Below are 27,976 nucleotides of genomic sequence, written 5' to 3'. Positions count from 1 at the left end.
TAACCTTTAGTGCTGGGCTGTATCTCTCCATATTTTCCTTTGCCCTGGAAAACTTTCGGTGTCCACTGCTCCTGACCACCCTGGACAGCTGGCAGTCTCTTCCTTCCAGTCTCACAATACCAGCAGTGCAGTAGCACCAGCTACGTGCAAGTCCCTTTGAATTCTGCTGTCAGTTACATTTCTTGTGAATAAAGTGTTTCAGAATTCCAGGGAGCCCTGGATATAAACGTATCAATTATGTGTCAACACAACAGCATCTGTCCTTGAAATTGGGTATCGTTTATTTGGCATCAGCGCAGCAAAGATTTGGCTGGCAGCCAGAGTGAAATATTGTAGCAGAGCTGCTGCAACAGGAGCCATCTCAGAAGCAATTCACTAAAATTCAGGTGCTCTAACATAATCTTTTAATAAATTCTTAAGACATGAGGGACCTTAAGCAAAAAGCCTTTCATGTTCCACGTTCTTGCCTACTGTTATTTCTTTTTCATGTCCAATTTTTTTTCATTATTTCTGTCTTGGAAGAGATACATACAAGGTTCCGGGATGTGTCTGTCCTGTGATTTAATATCCTTTTCTGGTTTCCACTTCTTACTTCAATATTGTTTACATAAAAGTTCCAAATGAAGGCAATTGGTGATGCCTGCTTTAGGAAACTTTGTTAAAGTATGAAAGAGGCAAGGCTCTCAAAACAGGAGAGTAAGAAATTGTAAAAAATGTGTGTTCTGGAGGTTTTGTGTGTTTTTACTTTTCTGAATAACTTTGTCTCTTCCTTGCTTTTTCTTAGATCCTTTTCTTAGATTTGAGTTTTGCATTTCCAAAGATGTGAGTTAGTCGCAACAGTAATTTCAGAAAGTTAGGAAAGCCCAAGTCTGTAACACGCCATTTGAACATAACTGCTGTGGTTGAGTAAGCATTTTAGCATATCTGTGGGAAATGGGGAACTCAGATGACTTTGTTTTTATGGATGGTCATTATCATACCTGAAGGAGATGAAAACTCTTTGATTTAATGATCTAGCTTGTAAGAGTCACCTGCTTGATTCTGATACCTGCTTAAAAATAAACACAGGAAGATCAGCGTTAGAAAGGAGAAAATATAGCAGAGAGGCCCAGTATCCTGTAGCATATCCAAATGTTTACCTTGTGTCTTTTTACTGACTCTGGGTTCCAAGCAATCCCCATCCCTTCATCAAATTAAAGCTTTTTGCTTGGGTGCTAAAAAACTCTCATTTCTAGGTAAGCATTAAGAACAATGCAGGGATAAAACTAGCTGGGAGAAAATACACATTGGGTTTTCAGTGCTGGAGGAAAAGCTTGTAGAATAAAAATAAACTGTTGTTTTTAAAAGGTTTTTGGGTTTGTTTTTTTAGTGGGTTCCTCCCCTCTTCCCTGAGGTTTGAAGTCCTGTGAAGTTGAGGTTCTCTCAGAGGGGAGAGAACAATGAAAAAGATCTGTCATATGGTCTGCATTTCAAATGGGCTGGTTTCTCTTTGGTAGAAAATAAATAGTAAATTTGGATTAGCTCTTAACTTCCTACTCTCAAAAGAAATCACAAATCTAGAGTTAAGTAATGAAACCTCTTTAGGAAAATCAATGTCACCTGTATCCATGCTCAATTTATTCAAGAGGTCAGCTTTGTTGCTGCCCTGGCATAGCTCGAATTTAATGATTAACCTCTTAATGACTGTTCATGTAACTTCCATCTGGTATTTTATATAAGCGTAAGCCAAGGTGGTAACAGAATGCTGTAGTAAAGCAGTATGTGCTATTCAGGGAAAAAAAATCTCATTCCAAATCCTGTATGCAGCCTGCATCAGCCCCAGTGAAACTGAGAGAAGCCCATTAAGAAATCGGATTAGCTGTCTGCTCTCTAGGTGAGTTAAAATCTCTGTCCGGTGTGGTAATCAGGGATGTCTAACTGGAGGCTTATCTGGTAATGGCGCTGTCACCTTTTATAGAGGCGCCTCTCCTGCAGTCCCGCCTGCCTTGTGTACTCATTTCAGCCACGCAGAGCACCCAGAGGCCAAGTGAGACCCTGCTATAAATTTTAAAATCCTCTTCAGAGCTGAGGCCGGCCTTGTCCTGTTCTGTTGTGTTGCCCTTTGTTCCAGCAGGTTTCCTTGTGAGATCTCCAGGTGCCGTGGAAGCGGTAGTGCACGAGAGGGGGGAGAGTGTGCTTTGTGTGAAAGCAGCATGGAAAAGTGCAGCATGAGGTTCAAGTTTCAAAGCAAAGTAATGTCAAGTGCTAGTTAGTGTGCATGCTCCAGTGGTGGTTTCCTATAGTTGAGAATAAAAAGAAACAGAAACAGGAAGAAGTAGTGCAAACTCTTTCAAAAGTAGCTTCAGTTAATGTGGTAGCCTGTGAAGTCTAAATTGTTTTCCTTGTGAAGATGAGCAATTCTAACCTCTGTAGTTTTTGATGTATGTATCTCCAGAAAATACAGATTTGGTGTCCCTTATGTATCCATATATATTTGTGTCCCTGGAGAGACTTGGCTGAAACCTGTGGAGCACTGCAATAGCAATCAAGATGAGTTGCCAAATGTGAACTGAACTTTTCATCAGCTCTTGCCACATAAATAGAGTCCTGAATCTTTTGAAGGTGTCATCTGTTGGTAGTTGCTTCCCATCCGTCTTTGTTCATCTTCTATTCCTTTCACTCTGGGGAGATGAATTTAGACTGCAGCTGTCTTGATAGTTGGGTGTTTCTTAATCATTAATTAGACAATTCTTAATTGTCATGTGCTCTTGGCTTGTAGGTTCCATCAAGTTACTGTGATCTCAGCCATGCTTTGTAGCATATTTTGTATTTCATTCTATACTTGCTGTTGTGAAATATATTAATACCGTGTCATTTCTGTTTAGGTTTATAAACAATTTTGAACTGTTTTTAGTATCCTCAGCTGATGGAAACTTCAGTGTGCCCTCAAGCAAAGTGAGGTGATACTTATGGTACAGCACAGTAGATAAGAGGTTGTGCTTCTCTCTTCCCCTTCTCAGAAATCTGTAGTTGTAGTTCCAATTTCAAATCTCCTTTAATTTGTGAAAAGAGATCTCACTTCTCTGTGAGAAAGAGGGGTGAGCAATGGCTGATGGCCTGTATCATGGGAGGAGTAAGCAGATCTGATGCCTCCAGCCCTTTGTAGGAAAAAGATGGTTCTCAGAGTCCTGCTGGAGGTGGTGTACACTGTCTTCACCTTGAAGAGCACCAAATGTGCTTGTTGATTCTCTTGGATTTTGGAGACCCATGCTAAGGAGAATGGGTACAGTACACTTGGTATTATTTAGAATATTTAGGGTCTGGCCTGGTTAGTAAGAGGCTCTGTTAAACCACTGCCTGGTTTTCCACTCAGATACTCGGTTTATTTCCCCCTCTGTGCTGAGCCTCCATTCCTTTTATTAGTCTCATTTCTTCTTCCCAGTTCAAATTAGTTGCAGTTTTGCAGGAAATTGACACCTTCCTTTTCTTTCCACTTGCACCAGAAATTCAAAGGACAAAATTCCCCTTCTTCACTCTCAGGGAGTGAAGTGTTATTTTATAGTAGCCTCAGATTAAATATTGGGGTTGCTAATCTGCTTCTTGCACCACAGTTCTTATATAGAGGAACAGCTTGCTTGGAGCAGTATTTGCAGAATCATTTCAGTACATCTCACTCAGTATTTTCAAGTCAGTACTGCAACCTTATATAAGCCAGTCTCCATCCACTTAACTCCAGGACAAATGTGGTGATTAATATTTATATAAAACCTTTCATGTTTCCACAGTGAAATTGTCTCACTTTGAAAAGAAAAGGTGTCTTTTTCCCCGTTGACTTGGTGTGAAAAAGCTTGCAAAGGCTTCCAGCAGCATTGCATCCGAGACAGGCATCAGCAGAAGAACTGAGGTCATCTTTAATTCGGTATTTCATTTTGTGAAATTGCCTACTCCAAGAAAAATAAAACATTTACATGTATATTAACCAATGTTTGCCAGCTCTTGGAATAAAGCCAGTTCTCTCAGGGCCAAACAAATGCTCTGAGTGAATGAGTAATAATCTGCAATTGTCACTCCTAATTTATGGATGAGTAGATAGAGCAATGTTTGCCATTTTAAGTTGTCCTATTCGCTTGAAAGACTAGAAATCATGATTAGCTTTTGGCTTGGAGTATCAATAGCATGTCTGTTTATAGCTCATTTACTCAGTATAGCTGTTGCAAAAGTTCAAGACCTCCGTACATGATAAGAAGTAATTGTGAAAGAAGATGAGAACACATGAAGGTTACAGATGTTTCAGGACAGTAATTTGGAATCCACAGCCAGAAGCTGAAGGATACATAGCATCTCCTCTTTATAAATGACATGCAAGGTCTCCCTGTGCCTCGTTTATTTTCTGAGGAAATCTCTATCATCTCTGTCATCTTCTCATGTTAAAAGAAAATTTAAAAATCCATGAATTCCCAAGATAATGTCGGTATTGGCTTTTGTTGTTGCTAAGTAAGGGGAGGGCATACTACTGATTATCTTACAATGATGTTTCCTGTCTCTAAGCTTTTCTATTTGCTTAATTTTCCAACAAATGCAGTTAAAAACAGTTTTGGAAACTTTGTTTTACACATTCATGAGCATGCTTTTGTCATGAAGTTAGCAGCAATCTTGCCATGATTGGGGTGAATAAAACCAGCAATCAGTCTCTCTTTTGTTGAAAAAAGGTGTGTTTTTAATGGGAATACTTAAAATCCTACCTTATAAAGCCCCTATTATATACTGCAGGGAGTCAAATAGCACAGCAGTGCTATTTGGAGTGGAGTAGGAGTTTCTAGGGATGAGAGTCACTCTTGAGATTAAATTGTCTGCATAGTATCCTGTGAAGTCTTCCATGACGTCTCCTGACTGGTTGTGGAGGAGGCTGCTCCATCACACCTAAACACGTAGGCAGGAGATGGATAAGAAGTACGAACCCCAGCTGTCAACTCCTAAAAGCAAAGATACACAGTGCAGGGGTGAGACCCATCACTGATGCCTGTCTTCTCTGATGGATGGACTCTTCCATCCACTTATTTCAGTCTTTATTTTACTTCCATGCAGCTTTTCTTCTGTGTGCTGGTTTGTCTTTGTTTTCATTTTTTCTTTTTTCCTGCACACTGAGGGGGTTCTCCTGCATCTGCCTGGGCTTCATTATCTTGCTCACCTACTTGTGCCACGTCATAACTTTTTTCTTCCTTTCCCCCCACTGCATTAAACTTCCTATCTGTCATCTTGTTAAATGAAATAGCAGCAAGAGTGGTCAGTGTTGATGTTGTAGATACCAAGATGTCCACAGCCCAGGGTGCAACCATTAATATTCTGTCTGTAAGCTGTGGAAGACAGACTCTGAAGAGGTGCCTAAGGACATGATTCCTCAGCCCTTCTTGAAAGGTCAGATGTAGGACTTAACTTCTGTACTGTGTAGCCTTAGCTACACTTGGTGTTTGCAAGCGCTTGGATAAGATTAAAAGCTAATATATCCCTATTTTGAGAGAAGGTCAAATAATATGTGATTCAAACCCTACACATGTACTGGATAATGGCAGGAACCTTTAAACATCCATTCTCTGCACATGCACAGCTCCCAAAACCATCCATGAGCCCCAGCACTGACTTGACTCCCACTCTAAGGGTTCCAGGAGCAACTTGGTTTGATTGTTTAGTGCCTACTGTTGAATTGACAAGAGGAATCTACTGAATACTCCAGTAAAATTATATATATATAAAATTTCACATATCAAATGTGGCTGATTTAAACAAGGAAGCAAAATGAGTTGTATCTTTAAGAGCTGGTCAATGGTATCTTAATAAAAATAAGGGGGTGGGGAGAACTAACCGTACCACAGTACAAACAAAAAAAAACCTCACAAAAACAAACCCAAACAAAACACTGAAGAAAAAAAAATCACCCAAACCTAACAAAAAAGCAACACCCCAAAGAGAAAAAAACCCACAACCAATCCACCCAGCAACTTGGAGCAGTATTTCTTGAAATTGCTTTAAAATATGAAACTATTAAGATTAATCTGAATCAGTCTATGCAGAGTAAGATAGATATGTGCTTAGATCTCAGCAGCAGCAGGTGCTTGCAGTATTATAAATAGAAAGCAATACAAATTGAGGTGCTTATTGAATTTGCCTTTATGATGCTTTGAAGAATTGCCCTAGAACAGGAAAGAAAAATTACCAGAGGCTCTGGATTAGAAGGATGACTTAAATAGCTGTGCTGCCAAAGGAAACAGAACATAAACTAGAATAAGTGATAGACTTGTTCAGAAAAGGTTATCTAACAGTGATTTGTTTCTTACATGGAGAGGTTGGCCAAGAGCTATGGAGCGATGTGATTGAACACAGGAGGGCTTAATTTTTTTCATCAGTTTTAATATGGTATTGAGTTTTAATATATTTTCCAGGAGATTGCACTGTAATCCTTTCTAGCACATTTGTCAGGTTTTTCCTTGTTTCTCTCTTCCTCTTCCCACAGCTGACAAGACCTAATTCTGCAGGAGATGTTCATGTTTGTGAAATGGACTTGTTCAGAATTTTTGCAGCCTTTTTGGATAAGGCCATGGTGAGGATCCTGTATCCTCTTCAGAACTTTCTCATATTCTTAAAACACTGTACGGCTTCCAGAGAGAAGTGGCTGAGCATTGCAGCTAAGGAATCCTCAAGTAAACCAGATCAGAGCAACAGGCTCAACTGTCAGACTAATAAAAATAGATCAAAATCTGCAGTGTTTTTTTTCTTTAACGAGATACACAAATTGATTTAATTTGGCAGGGAGCATACCAGGAAATCTTAGCATGGAAAAATAAGCGTGTTGGGGAGAAGCGAATTTCTCTGTGTAAGCTCTGCTATCCTACTTTTTAATAACAAAGCACAGGCATCCTTGATGGTGGAGAGAAGGTCTGCAGTGGCACAGTGTTGCTCCTGCACCCTTCTAGTTAGATCACTGCCTTGGAAAACGCCTGGCACAGAAACAGCAAGGGCATGTAGGGTTGAAATGGTGATAACGTGTGTATGCAAAACAAGTCATTATCGCCGAGTGAAGGGGGAAAGGGAGCACGTGTAGACAACTAGATTTGTGTCGTCCACACCCAGATCTCCCTGGCTCTGCATGCACGGGCTTACACGAAGGGCTGGTATGCCATACCAAGCATTCAGCGTATTTTAGCTATCATTAGGAAATCAGTTGCAACCATGTCCTTTGGAGTTGTAGGAAAAGGACAACTAAGGCAGTGAACGAGCCTTACTATCCTTGGAAAAATGCAGCCGGGAGTGAAGCTTAGTCTTGCACTAGGTTTCCTGGGGGTTAACGCAGTATCCTGTATCACTGGTGACTCTCAGAGCGCTGTGAATGTAGCAGATTGCTTTAAAAGCAACCCGAGTGGAAAAGAAGGCTGTACAGGACTAAAAATGAGAAGGGTGAATGTGACTAGTGTTGCATAGGGGGAGGTGATGTTTTGGTCTTGGTAAGTGCTTTCAAAGGAGGTCTGTACTGTGTTGTTCTGTACTGTGTTGAACTGTGGTACTGATCAATAGTTGTTTGCTGAGCGTTGTAGAGGAACTTCTGAGACTTCCTTCTCTGACTACCTGGGCTTGCTCATAATGGACTCTGTTAAACACATGGCTCCACAGCTTTTGCTTCCAAGTTTTTGAGCTGAGGGAGAGTCTTGGCAGTAGAACTGTAAATAAGAATATATAAATAGGTGGTGCAAGAACCACTATTGCAGAGCTGATGAGGCAAAACAGGTTTGTGTTTATAGGGTGGCTTTGCTGAGCAATTCCCTTTGGTGAGACTGTGCAAAGCCTTCTTTCTGTTTGTAATTTTATTAAGTCTTAATTAAACTTTCTGCATTTAAATTAGTTTACATTAATGTCACACTGTCTTATTATGTGTATATTGACAGACACTAACAGGGATTTGATCAGCCTAATCCAGCTGTATGTAATTATGTGCCTTCCCCTTAAATAATTGCAAAGAGTCTATCAATCATGGCAGGAAAGCCGACTGCTTTTATTATAATGTGAGATTGTTTGGTGAAATGTAATAAGACTTCAGGTTTAAGCTGGGGGTAAACAGAATGAGATTTTACTGAGAGCAGTAGTAGGAAGAAAAACTTCCCCACCCATCCTGTGTTGCAAGTCTTAGTTCTTATCTTCCCTCCCCCCACCCCCCTTCAAAAAAAAGGTGTCCTGATTGCATTGTTTTCACACTGATGTTGAGAACATTTCTGTAAGTGAAAGGAGTTTTGGAAAGGTGTAGATTTCTGGCTGCTGGAGGAAGAGCTCTAGCCTAAACCTGTAGTGCTCTTCCAATGTAAGGTGGAGGCTTTTATTTCATTCATTGATAGCTTGATTATCCAGATCAATTGAGAGTGTGTAGAAAGCAGCAGTGGTGGGAATGAAATCTGCCAAATGGCAGCACTGCATAAGCTCTAAAATAAAGCTTGGCAAGCGAGTAAGGAGGGGAATAACAGGTACCCACTTCATCGATTGTATTTGGGTCGATTTCTGTGTGATTTAGTTACTCTCCACTGTCATGCAGTCCTTCCCTGGCACATGTAGAAGCAGGGAGAGACAGGCATGTTGCCAGCAGTCTTTCCTCAGCCTCCTTACTGGAAAACTATCCGTGCCAAGAAAAGCTTGAAAAACCAGAACTTCAGACAAGCCCCAAAGGGGATGATTTTGAGATCTGAACCCATCATTCAGTGTGTTCTGACATTGCATCAGGCTTGCTTTCAATCTGTGAATACCTCTAAGATACTGTGCAGAATAAAATGGTAAGTGCTGTTGTCAGTGCAGTGCTGTCCATTTTCCTCTGTGGGACTGTCAGGGGGATTTCAGGAGTCCAGGTGCACATCCATCTTGCTTATTCCTGTGCCTGATAGTTCTGTATATTTGAGCTAGAAGAGCGAGATTTCCCTTTGTGCCTTCGGAAGAAACAAACTGTTTCACAAATAGTTTTGATCCAGAATACACAGATTGTCTTGTGGTTAGGAAGTACACATTTCTGGATGTTCTAGATTTGTGCTATCTTGGGACAGTTCTCCCAGCTTTTCTCTTCAGTCAGACACTCTGCATCCTTCCCCTCTCCAGTGCACACACACAGGTGTATACACACACCTGCCACCCAGGCTCAGCTCTTGCCTCTGTGGTTTCTGTGGTTTTAGATTTAGCATTCCATCCTTGCTTGCTGTGGGCAAGGATTTTCTGCCTGCCAGTCTTTAGCCTGGACTGAATTTTCAGTGCCTAAGTTTTAAAGAGTAGAATTGTAATGAAAACCAGTGTCAGTCCCTCAACTCTTCTGTTTGCATTACAAAACTGTAGCATCAGGCTTTGGACTTGCTGGCATTGTGCCTGCCACATGCCTGGGGATCTGTTTCAAAGGTCTTCATAATGATGCTGTCTCACAGAGTGACTGTGCTGGGAACCCCTTAGCTTAACAGGGGAAGCAACCACCAGACCTCATGTAGGAAAAGTGCGTTTCCCATCCAGGTCGTCATCATTTCAGAAGGTGAGCGCTGCTACCCTCTGGTGACAGTTCAGCTTGAGGTGTGAGCAGTGACGCTCGAGATCTGGATGACCCAGAGCAGCTGGGCTGGAAAACTGAAACACTGTTTTCACACCAGATTCCTGTTGCTGCCTCTTCTGGCAGATGCCAAAGGTTGGTCTGAGAAAGCAACTTAAATTTTGAGGAGCTCTGACACCAGCAACTAGTTTATTATTTATTTAGTGTAGCTGTTTAGAAACTGAATTTTTGTAAATACACTGGAAAGATAAATGTTTTGTATCCAAAGGAGCCTTGTCAGGAGCAGCTGAGAAAATTACCTTTTATGAAAACAGCTGAGCAAACACATAATACCAAGTCATATGCTAGATGTTGTGGTTTACTGCATTTATGTGCAAGATCATCTGTAGCTGTAGAGATGCAGAATGGCAGGCTCTTCTTTTACAGCCTCCCCTAGGAGTTTAATTCATGCAGTGGCAGAAATTACATGTTTGTTTTTCTTGTGTTTTGAGTCAACATTAGTTGTATTTCTTCATTGGAACTGCCTGTTGGAAAAGTTGTCTTGATGTTGGTTCTCTACCAGGAAAAATACGAGTTATTTATCCACCTGTTAGTGGAGCAAAAGGACTTGCCTTTTTATTTATCCTGTTTTAATTGCATTCTGCTCAGTTTCTTTGCTGCATTCAGGGCAGACAGGATGGCACTGCACGTTGCCTGGCCTCTGTTTAACAATGCCTTCCCAAATGCAGAGATCCGAGGCTCTTTGTTTCCAATGGAGATTGCTTGCTATACCCAAGTCCTTACAATTGTGAGAGGCATATGGAAATAGCTTTCTGCTTTGGCGGCCTTGCTCTCTCTGACTTTCTGGCAGCATTCAGTGATGGCTTTCATTTTCCAAATGCTGTGAGTAGTTTGGAGACTCTCAAAGCTGCATTTACAGTAAATGTGATGTTGTAGTAATGATGGGTCAATTCAGCTTTAGAAAAAAAAGCCACCACCTCTCACTAAAAAATAATGTTAAACTGACTTCAAACAGAATCTTAATGGTTCCATATTGCTACGTGTATAATTAAAAGCTTTCACCCTTGAAAGCAGGGTCCTTATTATTTGCTAATTGTAATTCCTTGCTACAGTCAAATAGACTGAGGTAAATTTTTATGATATTAAGAATTGGCCTCATGCTGTAACGTGAAAATCCATTTTTCACAGAGCAGAAATTTTTCTCTTAATGCTTTTCTTCATTTTTAGCAGACTCTGAAATCATGACAGTGTCCTGAAAGAGAAGATCTCAAATTTAGCATTGCAAGCATTATCTTCAGATATGCATCCATTCTGCTGTGCCGCCTCAGTTTGAAATGAATGGATGACCCAGAGCATTTTGATCATGGAGAAGGAAAGTTATTTTTTTGGCTGTTGCTGCAGTCATTGCTCATTTTGTTACGAAATGGTTGTACAAATTAAAAATTGGGTTTTTTTAAGCAATTGATAATAAGTTCAGCTCTTTTGTGGTTGCACAGAGGTGTGTTCCAGTACTATAGGAAGCTCTCCTGTAGCTGGAATATTCACTTTGTCATGGAGCTGCTTTTGTGTTGCTCAGAGTAGGTTTTCTAGGGAGGTTTGGGAAAGGGAAGGAGAATGTGACTAGGATTGAAGTGTTTTGCTAATCCTTTGGGCAGGCCCACTCTTTAGGGTTCAGAACTCATAGTCAAATTGGCAAGTCATTGCTCTGTCACTCACACAAGTGATTACATAAAACCAGTCAAATAATAAAGATTTTTTTAAACTATAATTTTACATTTAATGTTAAAAATTAAGTATAATAATGGTGCTTGAATGTGATGGAAATACTGCTGGATATTTACTACTGCAGTTGCCTAAAAACTGTTAAAGTCAAGTGTTTTTTTGCCTTTTTTTCTCCCCAAAAAGCTTCCTGCATAGAGCCAGGTTTGCAAGGCACTGGGTGCCTAATGGGTCTGACAGAAACATGGGGGCAGGTTTAGCTTCTGTCTCTGCATTGAACCTGGGTGCTAACTGGTCCAAGTGCTGCTGCAAGTTCTACCCAGGTAGCAGCCACACACAGTGATAAACATGTTCTCCCGAGAAGATGTGAGGGTTGTTATTTTTGACATATTTGCCAGAACCAAAATGTGAGGTAAAATAGAGTAGGACCTTGGTGGATGGAAAGGCTGTGTAAAGAACTCTACTCTCTGGAGACCTCATCTAGAGCTCCATGCAGCAGTATTCCTGCTTGTACATCTGTTCCAGACTCCTACTGAAATACTTCTCAAAATTCCCATTTAGCTGCATGTCTAATCTGGCCAAATCACCTTAGAAAGTGGTGACCTTGCTGATACTATTCCTGCAATGCCCAGATCTTAGAGCAGGAAGGAAAATTCCCCATCCCAAATGTGATATGTCACCTCACAGTAAAATCAGCTATGAAGTAATGATTAAAAAAAAAATAAATTGTCTGTTCCATGGAGAAGAAGGCTGGAGAAGAAGAGGCTCGAGGTGACCTTATCACTCTTTATGACTACCTGAAAAGAGGTTGTAGCCAGGTAGGGGTTGGTCTCTTCTCCCAGACAACCAGCGACAGGACAAGAGGACATAGTGTTAAGCTGCACCAGGGGAGGTTGAGGTTGGACAGTAGGAAGAATTTCTTCACAGAAAGGGTGATTAGACATTCGAATGGGCTGCCCAGGGAGGTGGAGTCACAGTCCTTGGACGTGTTTAAGATAAGACTGGATGTGGCACTTAGTGCTATGGTCTATTTGACATGGTGATATCTGGTCACAGGTTGGACTTCATTATCTCAGAGGCCTTTTCCAATCCAGTACATTGTGTAATTCTGCGGGGTAGTCAAAAATAAGATTTGCCCCTTATTAAATAGTACCCATGGTTTGTGTAACAGTATTCCATGCAGTTCAGTCATTCATTAAAAAACCTCAAAACATTTGCCTGGTTTCAAAACTAGGAAATAGCTTTGAAGCATCTCTGTTGCTTAGACCCCACTTTTATTAAGGATGGAAATAAGAATGATATTACTTCAGCGAACTTTTGTTTTGTGGTTTGGGCTCCCCATGCTGGCTGGGGCAGCACATCCAAGTTCCTTCTACTCTGTCAGGAGCTGCTGTCTCCTTGCAGCAGTCACTGCCTCGGCTGCTGCAGGGAGCTGAAGTTCCATGAGGTAAGGGGGATTAAAGCTTGGTGTGTAGGAGGCCCTGCACTGCTGCTCTGGCAACACAGAGCCCTGGTGTCTGTTCTGCTGGGACTGTGCAAGGAGAGGAAGCTGTGCCATGGCCCAGGGCTTCGGCAGCACTCAAGGGACAATCCTGTTCCTTGAAGATCACTGGTGGGAAGGATGGTCTGTATCACCAGGATGGGGAGTGCTTATGTTCTAATGACCACACAATGCTGAGCAGTGGTTCCCTGCTGGCCAGGCTTCCTCTTGCCCTTTGTGTCCCTGCCTTCTCCTTCCAGCTCTTGGGCCCAATGGTTCTTTAGCCTCTATGCAGCAGCTCTGGCTGCATGACCCTGAAGTAATCAGCCCAGCAGCTGATAAGTAAGAAGCTGATAAGTTTGTTTGTTTGGGTTCTTCTCAAGTCTGATGCTGGTGTGTCTTGGTGATTGGGACCTACTGGTTTGGGGGCTTTTTAATGCTCAAGTAATCTGAAGAGTATTGTCTGCTTAGATGTCTTGTGTCCTTTTTTCCAACTGCGGGAAGCAGTCTGAATCCTGTGTGTCCAGATTGTCTGCTGGTTTGTTGACTGATTTTATTTTCAATGTCTCAGTAACATCCATACCCCTAAGGGAAAATTTAAATTATAAAAATTAATTCCTGTCAGATTGTTTGTTTGAATTTCAAGTTGTTTTGCTGTTCCAGGAACGTTGCAGTGTCAGTAGCAGGATCATGAAGCCAGGTTGAGCCAAATTGGCTTGCATACATTTGTAATTCTAGATTTGGAGAAAAATGAGTCACTTTAACATGGTTAATACATTCATGCTGTAAGGTTGGTGATAATAAGTTCTTTAGACATCAAGACATGCAATTACCCTAAGTGCAGATAAACAAAATCTTATGTGCATGTGTTGCACGTGGAAGGATATGCAAATTCACAATACTCCATGACTGGTGTAGCCTGAGTCAAGGCTGTCATTCAGGACTTGAAGGAGTAGCCTTGTGTGGTGTGAGGAGATTTTAACTGCAGATTACTGAAGGTCAGGGTTCATTTTACCAAAAAAAAGGATATGACAGACTGGCATAGATGTGGTTGGAAGATTGTTGGTATATTTTGAGGGATATCAGTCCCTGCAAGTTCCACTGCAGCCTTCTGGTATAAAATTATCCCCGGTTAGCCACAATTGACTTGGTCTAAGATCCTGGAAATTCTTCAGCATTGGTATGAGTGGCTTCAGTGACTCAGTCCACCAATTCATTTTTTTAGGTTTTGACGTTAGCTCTGCAGAAACAGATCAGAGTAACTTAACCCCGAAGACAGAATGAAGAACAATTTTGTATATGAAAAGCAGTGCTGATGATGGGCAAAGAGGAATGTAATTGCTCTAGTAGGCAACCCAGAATACTAAATTAGTGAATTCGTATTATGTTGAAGAACGGTGTCTTTAGGTTTCTCCTCAGTAGGCTGAATTTCTTTTCTGTTTCTTTCTCCTGGAAACCTTCTGTCTTCTCTACCAAGCTGGGGTAGGCTTTGTGAGATGGATGTTTCAAACAACTTTACCAAGTCAACACTCATTTTCTTGAGTTGGCAATCATGGTTGTTTCTTTCTAGCCAGCAGGTTTCTGCTTTTGGGAGAAGCTTTACTATAGTGAACTTAAAAATAACCTCATCGCCCCATGCAATTTTTTAGTTGAATTTTAAATTTCAAAACTGATAAAAGTAACGTGAAGTTACCATGCCTGGCTAGTGCCAGTCTGCTGTCACAGTATTGTGGACTACAGGTATGTCACTTTTGCTCCAGTGTTAATCCCTTCTGTTGGTGTTCTACTTGTGTCCCAGCTGAGGGAGTTGTTTGCTTTACAGTTAGGACAGTAGTTGAACCAGTTTGGTGATCACTTTTCCCCTTGGCAGATGTTTGGGCCAGTTAAGACCTATGGGAAGTAGCTTTAGGAGGATGGGATGTGTGCAGCCTGTGGCAGTGGGCCCTCCCCTGTTCAGGAGAGACTGGCATGGAAAGGAGGCTCAGTTTCTGTCTGAAGAGGTGAGCTTTCAGTTCTGCAGCTGGAGCAAGGTTCAAGTTTGCACAAGACTGAAGTACCTGTGGGACATCACTTTCTCACTGACCTTTTGATAGTGGCTTGCTCTGAGATGTTTTAAATGAGCAGTGCTAATTAGACTGTTAATTACACCCATCCCAATGCTGTATTAGTTCCTTCCTCTCTTCACTGGCATTCAGCCTTCCCAGAGCACAAGCAGGGTGGTTGCTGGCTGAGAGAGGATGTAGCTCAGTAATGTCAGATAATTTGTTCTCATGGACTGTGCACGCCACAGGGAACAAGACCCTGATGTTGTAATCCTGCCCCTGTCACTGTGTTGATGTACTTTATGGATCTGTTTCTTTCTTCCCATAATTTTTAGTAGTCAGTGAAGTCCACAGGGGCTGGTAAGAGGCTTGGCAGTGTAAAGCACTCTGAATGCGCTTGTACAACATGGGCTGTAGAGTTTTCTCCTACCCAGCTGAGCACTGGTTTTTCAGGGCTGTTTCATTCCAGGATGAACATAGCAGAATCTGCAACATCCTGGACTTTTCCTGTGAGGAAGTGTTGCTTCTTGCAGCAATTGTCCAATCCTGGCAGTCACAGCTGGGCACCCGGTGGCAGCCAGACCCTGGCAGCAACTTGCAGAGATTCACCACTTCCATTTTATGGTTCAGCTAAGATGAACTCTAAGGCTCATTTCTCTGAAAACTCTGTGTCAGTTTCTGTGTGAGCCCATCTCTGCCAGTAGCAAAGCCAAGTAATACAGTCTACTGGATACATATTTGGAGATTGATGCCAGATTCCCAAACTGGAGAGTGTCAGCTTGCAATTCAAGTGGTGCTGACGTTTGCGGGAAGGCTTTCTGTTCTAAGCTGTCAGATGTTAGCCAGTGTATGTAATTAACTTGGTATAGTTCTGCTTCAAAATGAAATATTCATTCAAAAGAGACTTAAAAATCCATCCTGATGTTTTTAATGTCTGGGTAGTAAGTGATGCTGCACAGAGCAAGGCATACATTTATTGTTAGAGAGATTGGTTTCATGGCAACTCCTCTTTGTTACTGTGGTACACAGAAAGTCCCTGAGGCTTTTACTGTCCATCACTTCTTGGGTCTTGTGGGCAATCCAGATACAAAACTCGCAGAACGTACATTAACAGTCGAAACAGAAAATAATACCAATGAAATACAGCCTGAAATGCTCTGGTTGGCTAGTTATCCCAAAGGACAAATGTAAAACTTTATTTTGCATAGTAGTTTTCCTAGCCTTTGGTAATAAATCTTGTGAGTGGAGCAGGAGAGGGAATGGAAAAGGAAGGGGTAAAATAATTTGTTTTGCCCCAGAGGAAATTCAGGAGTCAGAGAAGTGATACACAACACCACCAAACCAGAAACCCATGGCTTGCAGGTGGTGTAATAACCACAAGCTATGCCCTGAATTAAGGAGAGTTGAGGATTTGCTGAGAAGAAAGTTACAAAGTTTAGAAATTATGTAGCCCGTTTGATTAAAAGATGGGAAGAGGGTCTTGTGTGTAGTTGCTCCATCCAATTCCCGTTTACCTCCCACCACGAAGTTCATTGACCACTTCTGGTCTCTAAATCTGTTACATATTTTGATTCTAATGCTGTACCATGCAGAAGGAATCGATTCTTTTTCAGACTTGAATTTTATTGTTTCCTCTTTTGAAAAATAGCCTAGGTACCAAAATTCCCCTTTTGTGCTTTATCAAAACCGAAATGAAGGGTTAACCTCAGTGCAGGCTGGATTTGCGGAGTTTATGATCAGAAACCAACTTCCTGAAAGATATATAGGCAGGGGATACAGAATTGATGGATCCAGCTGAACACTAAGATCTTGTCATGCTAGAGCCTTTTTTTTTTTTTTTTTTTTTTGGTTGAGGGTGGAGTTTTGTTATTGTTATTTTGGTTTAGTTTATTTGTTTAGATTGCATCCAGGATGTACCATCTAAAGCCAGAAGTATTGATTCTTTGCCTTGTTGCTGGTTTTCTAGGACCACAGGCTTGCTATGATAGTCTGGTCGCTTCCATCAGTTCAAGTTCAGCAGAGTTATTCCACATTGAACCTTAAATGATGCGAAGTAATTGCCTGGATGAGATTCACAGCAGGCAGGCATCCTGTGAGAAAGGATGAAAAGTCCTTTGTAACTGTACATAACCTCTAGGTGAGGATTCTTCTGTTGTATGTGAGTGTTTTAGTTTGGTTTTGCTTTTGTGATCGGGCTGACAAATGAGATTGAGTGGTAACACAAAAAGAAAGCATCTCACTCTCAGTGAAGCCTCTACTTGTTTTTTAAAAAAGTAGTCATAAGACAACTTGTAGCATCAACCAGAGATGATATATCAAGAGGAAATGCTGTCTGGGGTGAACTGAGCTTTTCACCTTTGCTTGTTGACATATGCTCCTCACCTACGGCAGCACATTAAAACCATCTTTACATTTTGATATAAAAAAAGAGGGAAAGAAAAGATGAAGCTGCATTAACCCACTAATTTCTGCATACATTTTATTCTGAGTGTATTAGTATTCAGGAAAAACCTGAATTCATCATTTACTTCAATTCAACTCATTATTTGATACCAGTAATTATTACTCTCCAAATCTGTATTTATTTACCTGTGGCCTGTGCCAGCTGTTGTGCCATGGCAGAACTGGGGGATGTGGTGGAGAAGAATATAACCAGTGGCTGTCATCCACCCTTGCCATGCAGTCAGGGAATTGCACAGCTCCAGGCAGCTCAGGGGCAAAAAAACTTTGGATATAGAAATACTAAGCCCCTACTAACTCTCATTTCAGAGAGGCTTTTGTACTGTGCTATGTTTTTGTTACTCTCACTATGTAGATATTTCTGTATTTAAAAATTGTCTAGGAGATGTTTTAGAACAGCTACCTTCTACTTTATTGATGACTGCTTGTCTACAGCAGTGGTTTGTTAGCAGACTCGTTATTGCTTGGGCTTCTTTTCTATTGTCAATGACAGCTGCAATAACAGTGACAGCACTTGAGTCATGTTATGATTTAGACTTTGTTGTTTGGCAGCAGAAACAGAAGTATTAAATTAAGCAGCTCTTTGTACCCATTTCTTCCTTTTGGATTACCCTTTATCCCAATAAATACCTGTTGTGGATGATAAATGCTCGTGGCAGAGTGTGTGCTTGCCCTGCCTTGTTCTGCAGGTTTGTGGGAGCCACAGCCCCTGAGCAGGGAGCCTCCTGCTGTTTCAAGACGGGGCAGCTGGAGGCTTGTGTTGATGCAAGACTAATTCAGATTATTTTCATTAAGTCTTTAGCTGTGTTGCCTTGTTTGCCGTGGAGGATAAAATGTATGGTGCTGGGCTTTGTTTCTGGCTTAACAGAGTACAAGTTCAGGGTTCTTGGGCTGATACACACCATGATGAATTGCTCTGGTATTTATGGAGAAAGTGTTATGTGGATGAGCTGAACTCCATGCTTCTGTTTCCTTGAAAGAAGCTGCATGGGTGTCCATTGGATGAAAGATTTACCAAGTGGAGCTGCAAATGTTTTTAATGACTGGAATATGTGTAGATCTTGCTCAAAAGAATTGTTTTCTTTCTTTTGCAGTTTCTTGCACAGCCAACCACTCCACGGAAAAGGAATTCTTCAGCCTCTTGTTTCAAAAGGCCTGGGACAATCTTCTGCTGTCCCACTCCCTTTGGTCCCACATTTCAGCAAAAAAAAGATCCAAAGAGGACGATGAGGCAGCTTAGAGGAAAACCCAAAAAAGAGACCTCCAAAGATAAAAAGGAGAGAAAACAGGCAATGCAAGAGGCCCGGCAACAGATCACTACCGTGGTGCTTCCCACGCTGGCTGTCGTAGTGCTGCTGATTGTCGTGTTTGTTTATGTAGCGACTCGTCCAAATACAACTGAATGATGCAGCTTTTCAGACTCTCTAGCTTTGAGATATTAATTTCACCAAGAGCCAAAAGGAACTCTCTGCCACTCTTTTAGTACTTTGCAAAGGATCTTGCTGGTATTTTCAGTCTTTCTTTTGGCTAGAGTCCCATGGATTCTCTTTAGGAATGTAACATAAAACGTATTAGTGAATGTGCCAGTACGTTTTATGGTCGAGTTATGTGCCTTTCAGACTTTTAAAAATGGTGTTTTTCTTAAAGCTGTTTGAAGCTCTATATTGTAAAAGGAAATCGTGTTCTGCTATAAATTTGTAAAAAATCAGCTTTCAGCTTTTATCACTGTAATGGATAATGTTGCTCCCATGAGCTCTTGTATGTCTATTTCAGAACTTCCAAAGAAGTACATTTCTTCTTTGTACTTAATGTCATATGAAGTGCTTTGATTCAGAAAGGATATATTTATTTTTTGAATAAAAGAAGTCTTACTTGGAATCTTCAAATTATTTTGCAAAAAAAATGTGACATTGTGAAAGCCTACATTGTGTCATGATTTTTTCATCAACCACTATATAGTTCACTCAAAAAGAATTTCTTTTTGGTATGAGATGCCAACATGCAAAGTGAATACTTCAGGATCTGCTGGATGGAATGTTACAGAATTTGGACAGAATTCTGCCAGGTTATGGTGAAGTAACTAATAATAAACTACATAAACACAGATAGTTGCTTATCTGAATGTTCAGTATTTAAAACTGTGTAAGTGGCAATAAAAAGGTGGTTTTGCATACAGCTTTTGATTATTTATTAAGAAGGAAAAAGTAACTGTGACTTTGGTCTCTGATCTATTTGCTGAAGTGAGCTGCTCCTGTGGCATGCCCCTATCCTCTCAGAGGAAGGAAGCTGTAAGCACAGCTTGGGCAGTTTAATTTTAGGAAATTAGCTACAAATTCTCATCAAAATGCCTCAATGACCCTGTATTCTACTACAGCCCTTTCTCATCCAAGTATTTTAAGGCACTCAGTAGGCATTAACCTTCAGAAGATTTGGGGGCAAGGACATTGAAAACTCTTCTCTGCTGGTTAAATGCAGGCCAAGCAAGGAATCAAGTGATGCTACAGTGCACTGGTGCATGGCAGGAAATATTTCTGTGCTGAAAGTTAGAGCCCCCTTGAGTCTTTCCCTCGTGTAGTTTTTTGGTTCAGGGATAGTCTTAGTGAAGTCAGCGGGACTCTTCACTGAGGTGCGGATGAAAGAGGGGGCTGTGTTTCCTGCACACACCCATGGCACCCCCACGTATTGCTCCTGTGCAGAATGCTGCCAGCCAAAGTTGCTTTACAAAAAAACCCACTTCAAGTGAGCAAACGCAGGTCCTTGCAGTGTCCTTGGCCCTAAGGCCTATGTTCCCACAGCAGGGTGAGGCTATGGCTGGCTATAAACCAGCTCCACTGGGAATGGTGCAGATACCTGCAGATGGTGTGAGGATGGCCGTGGCTCCTGATGTGCTGCTACTGCTGTCGGGAGTGTCTAGAATAAAACCGGCCCTGAAGACTGAGATGTTTTTGAAATACAAAGTTTACTAAAATCTGAAGAGAGAGTTTGGCTGAACTGTGAGGTTGTTGCCCCCCACAGCTTGCATCATGGTTGGGATATCTGCACAGACAGCATGGGCAGCGTGGTCTGACTGCAGGAGTGTTCACCCACTGAGTGACCAGCGGGAAGTCTGCTGGCAAACCCCTGTGCTCAGCGAGCCGTGTGCTGACACAGGAATTATCTGTGCTTTGCACTGACAACCGCTTCCTTCGACTGGGGAGCTCTGAAATGATGAATCTGTAAAGGTAATTGCTTAGTCTGTCATCTCCCAGCTGTTTCTGTTCTCCCAGGCACCAAATCCTTGTCCTATTTTTATTTTATCTTCAGTCAGGGACGGCTGCAATGGAGCTCTGGTAGTTTCCACCTTTTTCAACTGAGCTGTTCAGCTGAATAAAATTTGTGCCTGAGCAAGTGACCAAAAGTACACACTTTTGCAATTTAAATATGCATGTCCTGGGGGGTACTTGGTGTCTTGGGTGTCTAGAATAGATGTGCAGTTTCTGATAACTTCTTGTACAGATTCCTCCTCTTCCACAGATTCTTAACCAGGGTTTTTCTTACCCTTCTATAATACTTTGTGATGGCTCTAATGAAGTTTCTGTGACTTCCCCATCTCTGAGTAGTAGCTTACTTCAGTCCCTTTTATCTGCAGGGCTTTTTTATGAGCCCAGGCAATGATTTTATAATTCAGAGAGCCTTCCCTGAAACTGTTCAGAGTCCTTATGTGGTTTTGCCCCACCTTCCATTTTCTGCAAGAGTTGAGTCTGTGACATAAGAGCAATGAACTGATGATCTGGCTGATAACAACTAAATAGGTAAAAGGTCATTTGGGTTAGATAAGATTTATGATTACTTCTCTAATGAGACGTTACATTTATGCTGCTTTTTCTTATGCCCTTCCATTATCTCTTGTCATCTGTAAATTCTTCGGGTCACAATAATTATCTTTTCAGAGACAAATGTCTATTAATATGAACCTATAGCTAATTAGAGACATGTATTTCAATTCTCAGAAATGTGCAATTTTACTGAGTGCTAATTGGGAGGAAAATAGTATTACACTTTCTGAATAGTTCCTTATGTAGAAGCTGGAACTGATTTCACAGTTCAACTTTAAAGAAAAACAATTTTTTTTCTCTAGTAAACAATGAAGATGGATTCTGACATTTTCTACCAAATTCCTTTCTGCTAGTATTGAATATGAGAATGTGGATTTGGAAAAAAGGTATGAAGCCTCTGCAGACAGAAACTGTCAAAAATCACTGAGTAATAATGGGGAAGTAAATTAATGGTGGTTGCCCAAATGTCAATTTGTGTGAGCTTCTCAACCCAAGGTGTAACTGTGCCTCTGGTTTTTAACTGTATGTATTACTCCAACTGTCAGTTGCCTTCAAAAATGTTTTAGAAATGGGGTTTCAAACCTTTTCCCAGCATACAGTAGCTTGTGGGCAAAATTGAATGATTTATTACAAGCATTTTCCAGAAAACTCATGCTGAGACACTTCTTCAGCAGTGTCTTATGGTTTCCAAGACTGCTCATTATCAGGTGAAGTCATTAAAAACCTGCCATTGCCTTCTGATAAATCAAGTTATAGAGGCAGTTTTTTAAACCTGATTTTTCAAAGCACAAATCAAATCTGAGTCAAATACTTAAACATCAAGGTTTGAATGAAGTTTTATAAATGTCTGTGAAGTGCTAAGAAAACAAAGCAATTGTGTCAAGTATTCCTGCAGTGGGTAAATGCCCAGCTGTGTTACACAGGGCCCCAGCTCCCCAAAGCCAAGTGAGAAAAGCCAGGGGCACTGCCTGTGGTCTGAAGGAAGAACTACACGTATTTTAAGAGCTCAGACAGATTGGCTCCTGGTGTCATGTTTCAATCCATCTACAAGAAAATATTTACTTATTCACTGATGTTCAGTTTAAATGCACACACCAGAGAAGATGCACTGTCCTTTTTTCAGACCGTTTATGCTCAGTGCCCACCCAGATGGTTCATGTACAGCTTTGAACACTCCTGTAGCTGTGGAAGAGGTGAAAGAAACAGATTGATCTGTTGATATAGGAAGGGGCACAGGAATGCAGCATATCACAGTCTAGGGGCATTGCTCAATCCACTAGCAGAAACTTAGATGCAGTACATTAAATTACAGCCTATTTATGGATTTGAGGGTGTCTGTGTGATTAAATAGTAACTCCAACACAGTGAACTTTGAGATCTGATCCCCACAGTGAGGGAAAAACAACACACAGTTCCCACATTGGTTTGGCCAGTTCCAATGAACTCTGCTTAACCTAGCATTTTCTCAGCAGAAGCTGTGTGTGAGAAGAAAAAAACCTCAAATATCCCTAGCACAAGGTAGTTAATGTGTAAAATCTAGTGGATAGCTATTCTGAATGGAATTAAATGGGGACAAAAAAATTACTATGAATGGTGTAATTAGCTATTGTAGGTTGTAAGGCCAGAGGAGAATGATACAAGCTAAGGACCTTCTCCCCAGTGCACTGTCCTGGCTGTTGAATCTGTGGGGGATGCAGGAGCAGAGAGCAGCAGGAGTGAGTGGAGTTCAGCACACACCTGAGCTGGCTGTGTAATCCAGGCTTTGATGACTGGCATGGCAGACCATAAATGTGAAGTCCCCTGCAGCTCATGCATTCAGCAGTCTCTGTTGACAGCTTCCTTCTCATTCCCACTGGTGGTGTTTAGTTGAGCTTTGAATTACTAAGTGCTGGTGGGCTTGATTCTGTGCGCTGTTGTACTGCTGTTAAACCAGGAATTAGAACCAGTTACACTGCAATAAAGCCAGAACAGTGACACTGTGGGGTTAGCCACTTCCTGTACTGACTCTGATCACGGAAGAGATTTATTAGCCATTGTTTAAGTCTGCCCGTTGGAAAAGCAAGAGAGCCATGCCTATGATTGTTCATTTTTGTGTTAATTTGGCTCTGTGTTTTGCTGCTGCAGTTTGCATTCCTCTCTAGATTGGCTCAGAGTACCCACTGTCTGACACGCTGCCATTCTTCTACTCCTAAATTTCCCATACATAAAAGGAGAGAGTAAGAAATGGAGGAAAATGTGAATGTGCTTAATATCCAACTTCCATGTGAGCCACTTTTAAATAGCTATTTAGTATTCAGTAACTGCTGTTTCAACCCTCTCAGAGTAAGTTTTGGGGAGTGAATTGGACAGCAATGCTTTGCCAGCTCTTATGCCACCAGCTATTTCAAAATTACATCTTGGTGAAACATGTTGGCAACTGCATACGTTTGACCTCTGTTTTTCCTTCAGACACAAAAAAAAAAAAAAAAAAAAAAAAAAAAAAAAAAAAAAAAGCTGGTGGCAGCCTGAACCATTGTTCTTTGTATTTAAAACAAGTCTTTCAACTGGGAGCCAAAAAACTGCTTTTCAGTACAGCTTTGAAAAATCATCAAAGTCCAGCAGCTTACAAAAATTTTCAATTGCCTCGCTATTCACAAAGTAGAATAGAAATTTTCTGTATTTTCTGGGCAATTTTCAACTCCTGAAGATTGCACCTTGTCCTGTCAAATGAGCCTAATGATTAATATTTCTCCTTTTTTTCCCCATTTTTATGTGTGTTTTCAGGAACTTATAGCCTTGGACCCTTCTGATTATCCCCTTTTTAGCCATATATATCCACATCCAATCTCTGTTCACAAATGAGTAATTTCCCAGTCTTTGTTATTTCTGCTGTCCATCACTCGTTAAAATGTTTTTTTGGCACGACAGCATCAGAAAGATTTATCTTCCTTCAGAAACCTCTCACTAGTTCAGTTGAGTTTCTGCCTTTTAATGCAACTGAAGTATTCAAACCAGTGGAATGGCTCCACCTATATTGCAGTAGCAATGGGCTCATTTAAATTAGGGATTGTCAGATGAGCAACTTTTGCTGTTTGGCTGAGAAAGAGAAGGAAAACTTCTGGTAATGAGGTGTTAAAAAAATGGCACCTTGATCCATGGTGTCTCAAGACACACGTGGCACAGTGCTCTCTGAGCAGGTAATAACAGTAACAAGTAGGCTGTTCAGATACAGGTACTTCTGAGTTTTCAGTGCTCCTCACAGAGTTTATTATGTGGCATTGCACAAAAGCCAGGCTGAAACTGACTCTAGTATTTTATTAGCCAAAATTAAGATCTTAAAGATCTTAAAAAGCTTTAGGAAAAAAACCATCATAGGCATTTTTTGATTATTTCATTCACTCATTCTGCATCATCTCACAGACCACCTTTAGAGGTGTCCTCAGACCTGAACTGGAGGCAGACACATCCATTTCTTTGAAGACCTGGAGCAGACTGTCATCTTGTATGTTTGAATCTGAGAGTGGAAAAAGACTCTGGCTAACTGGCTCTTCTCAAAGACAGTATTTTGCTGTCTTTTTGCATTCACAGATCCTTTCCAGCTTAAAATTTAGCTTTATTTTCAGAGGTTTCTGAATTTCTTCATTAAGTCTTTTAAAATTGCATCTCCCCCTAAGCTGAGGGTACGTATATATTTAGTTTGTTCAGATGTCCTTCCATCATCTTTTTATTCAGTCCTTGTTCCTCCAGCTGAGTCTAGCAATTTTCCCGAATTTTCCTGTAAAAGATTCTTTGATGTCCTCATCTTCACTGCTCATTTTACTGCAAGCTGAGCCAATCTGGTATTTAAAATCTTGGTATTTTGTGTAAGTACGATGTAGTATATTTTGTCTTAGTGGAAACATAGCATCGAAAAACAATTTACATTTTAGCCATGGTCCTGAATATTAATGAGACTTCTTTTACTCACAAACTGGAGCAGTTTGACAGCCTGGTATTATTTTTATCCAGATTTTCCCAGGAAGTTGGCAACAGTATATGCTGGAAAGCAGTTCTTCAGTATCTCATTCACTGAAATTGGTGGTTCATCAACAGTGTCTGTAATTTCTGTTTCGCTTGCACAGCAATAGAATTCAGTATGAATTGCAAATAAAAGGAATCTCAATATAATGCAGATTTTCAGCACATGGAGTTGAATTAACTCTGCTTGGTTATATAATGTTTTCCTATGATGTCGGAAAATTTAAAGAATTTAGGCCCTTACCTAAGACTGATCACATGTTACCTGAAGTTTAAGTTTTTCCTCGCTGTCCCAATACAGTTAAACAACAAGCCAACATAGTAACAAAACTTCAATCCAAAATAGGTGCTTTCGAATGCATGCTTTCAAAATTGCAAAGTCTTAATGTAAAGTGCCCAAGATCAGGTTCTGCCCCTGGTGAAGTCTGTAGGTCTGGAAAAAAGAGGCAATATGGACGGCTTTAAAACATGTGCTCAATCTTTTAATGTTCTTCTCACGGAGCAGCATTTCCAGAGGCCCAGGGGCTATTTCCACAGCCAAGAATCACCAGAGCATAGATAAGCTTTTCATGCCAGGATCTGAGACATGGTTAAAGGCCTTTATTATTTTTCCATACAAACCAGAGGATTTCTCTTGGTTGATTCTAATTTCAAGGGAACAATTCCACTTATTAGCCCTCTGTACATTACAGAATTGTAAGTATCTTAATTTACAGTGCTACAACAGGGTCTCTGCTGCACACAATTTAACTGTGCATGACCCACCTGTATATTTTAGAATGTATTTAGAGTTTATTTTCTAACATAGTCAAGTTACAATATACTTAAATCTGTAGGATAATGATGATTTTCTTGAAAACTTACTGTTACAAATACATGCTATTGGCAATGTGCCTAAATACATTAAGCAGCTAGTTGCAGATTTTAGTTCTGAGAAACTCATGAGTGATTACTTGGTTTGCTTTTCTTAATTGTGTGACTGGCTTAAGTATGCCTGCTTTGCTGCATCCTGGCATATTTTTTTACAGTATTTTCAGAATATCTTTGCAGCTCTTCAAGGTGTGAATTTAAACGTTCTTCAAATTCTCTTGCATGTTTCTCTTCCTCTTGAAGGAACTTTTCTGTTGTTCCAAGGAAGGACATCTCAGGGGGAGACTGAGCAATCAATAGAAAATCATGGTTAGGAAAAACCAGCAAGTGCTACACCATGTTTGCATTATCAAATTCTAGATGTGAAAAGCATTTTGACCTATAGCAGCTAATAACACTATAATGTTTTATACCTCTTCAAGAAAGCACCATTTTAAAGGAATACATTTTTAAAGGCACCCATGTGCCTAAATTACATGAACTGAACGTTGTGTTTGATTACATCTGATGTTCATAGCATTAGAATGTGGATAGGCCATTAAAAATTTAAATATCTCACTAGACAAAATTAAGCTGCTGCAGAACCTCCGAAGTCTATCAACTACAAGTTATGTTAGTTGTTTGTATAATGTAGACAAGGGCAGAGGACAATAATCCTTTTTGGAATTACAGAGTATAATTATTGTTGGATACTGCTGATTGTCTGTTGGAATTTTAGCTCTGCTTCTGTGAAATAATGCTTTCTGAGGAACAAAAGAAACTTGTGCTCATTGCAGTACTAATAGTTAATAGTACTGAAGCCCTGACATTCTGGAGAATGTACTAAATTTTTGTTCACTGCAAGTAATTCAGTGAAAAACCTTCTTTCCATTTAATGAGCGTTTAGTAGACTCAGACACAAACCACACCAATAATGAGCCTTTAGATGGTTGTCATGGGATGCAGATTTGTATAAAGCAAAGGACATGTGTAAATCTTTGCTGGAAAAAATTCTAGATTTTTAAGCACCAATTTTTGCTAATTTTCTTGCTAATACCTAAGATGCATTCATTGGACAATTTTTATCAAAAGAAATATGAGGTAATTATTCTTTTTCCTAAAGATACTATGTCTGTTTAAATAGATTCAATGCTTTTTTTGTAGAGATAAATGCAATTTTATGACGTGAATTTTGAAGATTTGGCTGAGAAAAAAAACTTAGTATAGGATCTTTAATATTAAAAGAAAGGTAATCTTCTATCTTTATATTGTCATTTATTGGGAAAAATGATTGACATCTTTAATCTTAGTTTAACCATATCTTAAATAGTTTTAGTTACTGGTTAAAGTATTAGTCTAGAATTTCAGGGTTTTTTTCTAGAATTTAAAAATGTTTGAAGTTTATATGTCAACACATCAAATAGGAATTCAAATATTCAGATGGTCTGTGGAAAAGGCCAGTTCTATTACATCCATAAATTTTTACTCCAGGCTCCACTGTATCAGAATGGGGTATTCCCTATGTCCACTGCAACTAGAGAACAGATTTGGTCTTTGTTTTCAACTTCATTGAAAATTGCTCTTTAGAAGCTTTTAAGGCTAAAAGATACTAATTAGAAAAATGCTCTAAAGCATCAATCCATTCAAACTCTGCAGGAGACTCTGAGATGAAATTTAGAGATTTCCTATAGGAAATCCCTTTTCTTTTCAAAGTACAGAAGTAAGTGATAGCTGGAAATAAATTCTGAGTTTAATACCATCCTTCTTGAGTTAGAGAGGCTTCTTGATCTACAGGGCTCCTAAAATGAAATTCACAGAAAAAGGAGAATATTCCTTTTCTCAATCCCTCCAAATTAATGTTTTTAAATGATGGACAAGAAAAAGTGACTTAATTTTACATAAGAAATAAGAAACCTAAAGGTATTGGATCACTTTCTGACATAACAGCCTTCTTTCAATCCTTGTACTAGCATGAATAAGAAAGAACGCAAATCCTCTAAAGTTACAGAAAAGGGAGGGACATCACCTGCCTTTGATTTTCTTTATAAATACGTGCATGATTTCCCATTAATAAATTATC

General features: G+C 40.3%; 2 protein-coding genes across 7 annotated transcripts in view; one reads left to right on the top strand and one right to left on the bottom strand.

The window, feature by feature from the left end:
* Positions 1-19,411, top strand: part of SMCO4 (single-pass membrane protein with coiled-coil domains 4) — a 29,046-nt gene extending 9,635 nt beyond the window's left edge. For 4 of the 6 annotated variants that reach the window (XM_066341315.1, XM_066341314.1, XM_066341309.1 and 1 more), the window contains one exon: positions 18,331-19,411. In XM_066341315.1, coding sequence (XP_066197412.1) covers positions 18,463-18,642 — 180 coding nt within the window. In that variant the 5' untranslated portion in view covers positions 18,331-18,462 and the 3' untranslated portion in view covers positions 18,643-19,411. Of the gene's footprint in view, positions 1-1,762; positions 1,874-16,619; positions 16,914-18,330 lie in introns of those variants that run through there. The other 2 variants (XM_066341311.1, XM_066341310.1) reach the window with 2 other exon arrangements.
* Positions 19,412-25,887: 6,476 nt separating this feature from the next.
* Positions 25,888-27,976, bottom strand: part of DEUP1 (deuterosome assembly protein 1) — a 40,123-nt gene continuing 38,034 nt past the window's right edge. The window contains exons 13-14 of the mRNA XM_066341308.1: positions 27,654-27,695; positions 25,888-26,202 (exon numbers count right to left, since the gene is read on the bottom strand). Of these exons, the coding sequence (XP_066197405.1) occupies positions 26,032-26,202; positions 27,654-27,695 (213 nt within the window). The 3' untranslated portion in view covers positions 25,888-26,031. The remainder of the gene's footprint in view (positions 26,203-27,653; positions 27,696-27,976) is intronic.

The sequence above is a fragment of the Sylvia atricapilla genome, chromosome 2 (assembly GCF_009819655.1).
Source record: "Sylvia atricapilla isolate bSylAtr1 chromosome 2, bSylAtr1.pri, whole genome shotgun sequence".
Classification (NCBI taxonomy): domain Eukaryota; kingdom Metazoa; phylum Chordata; class Aves; order Passeriformes; family Sylviidae; genus Sylvia; species Sylvia atricapilla.
This window is presented reverse-complemented; position numbering and strand designations above follow the sequence as displayed.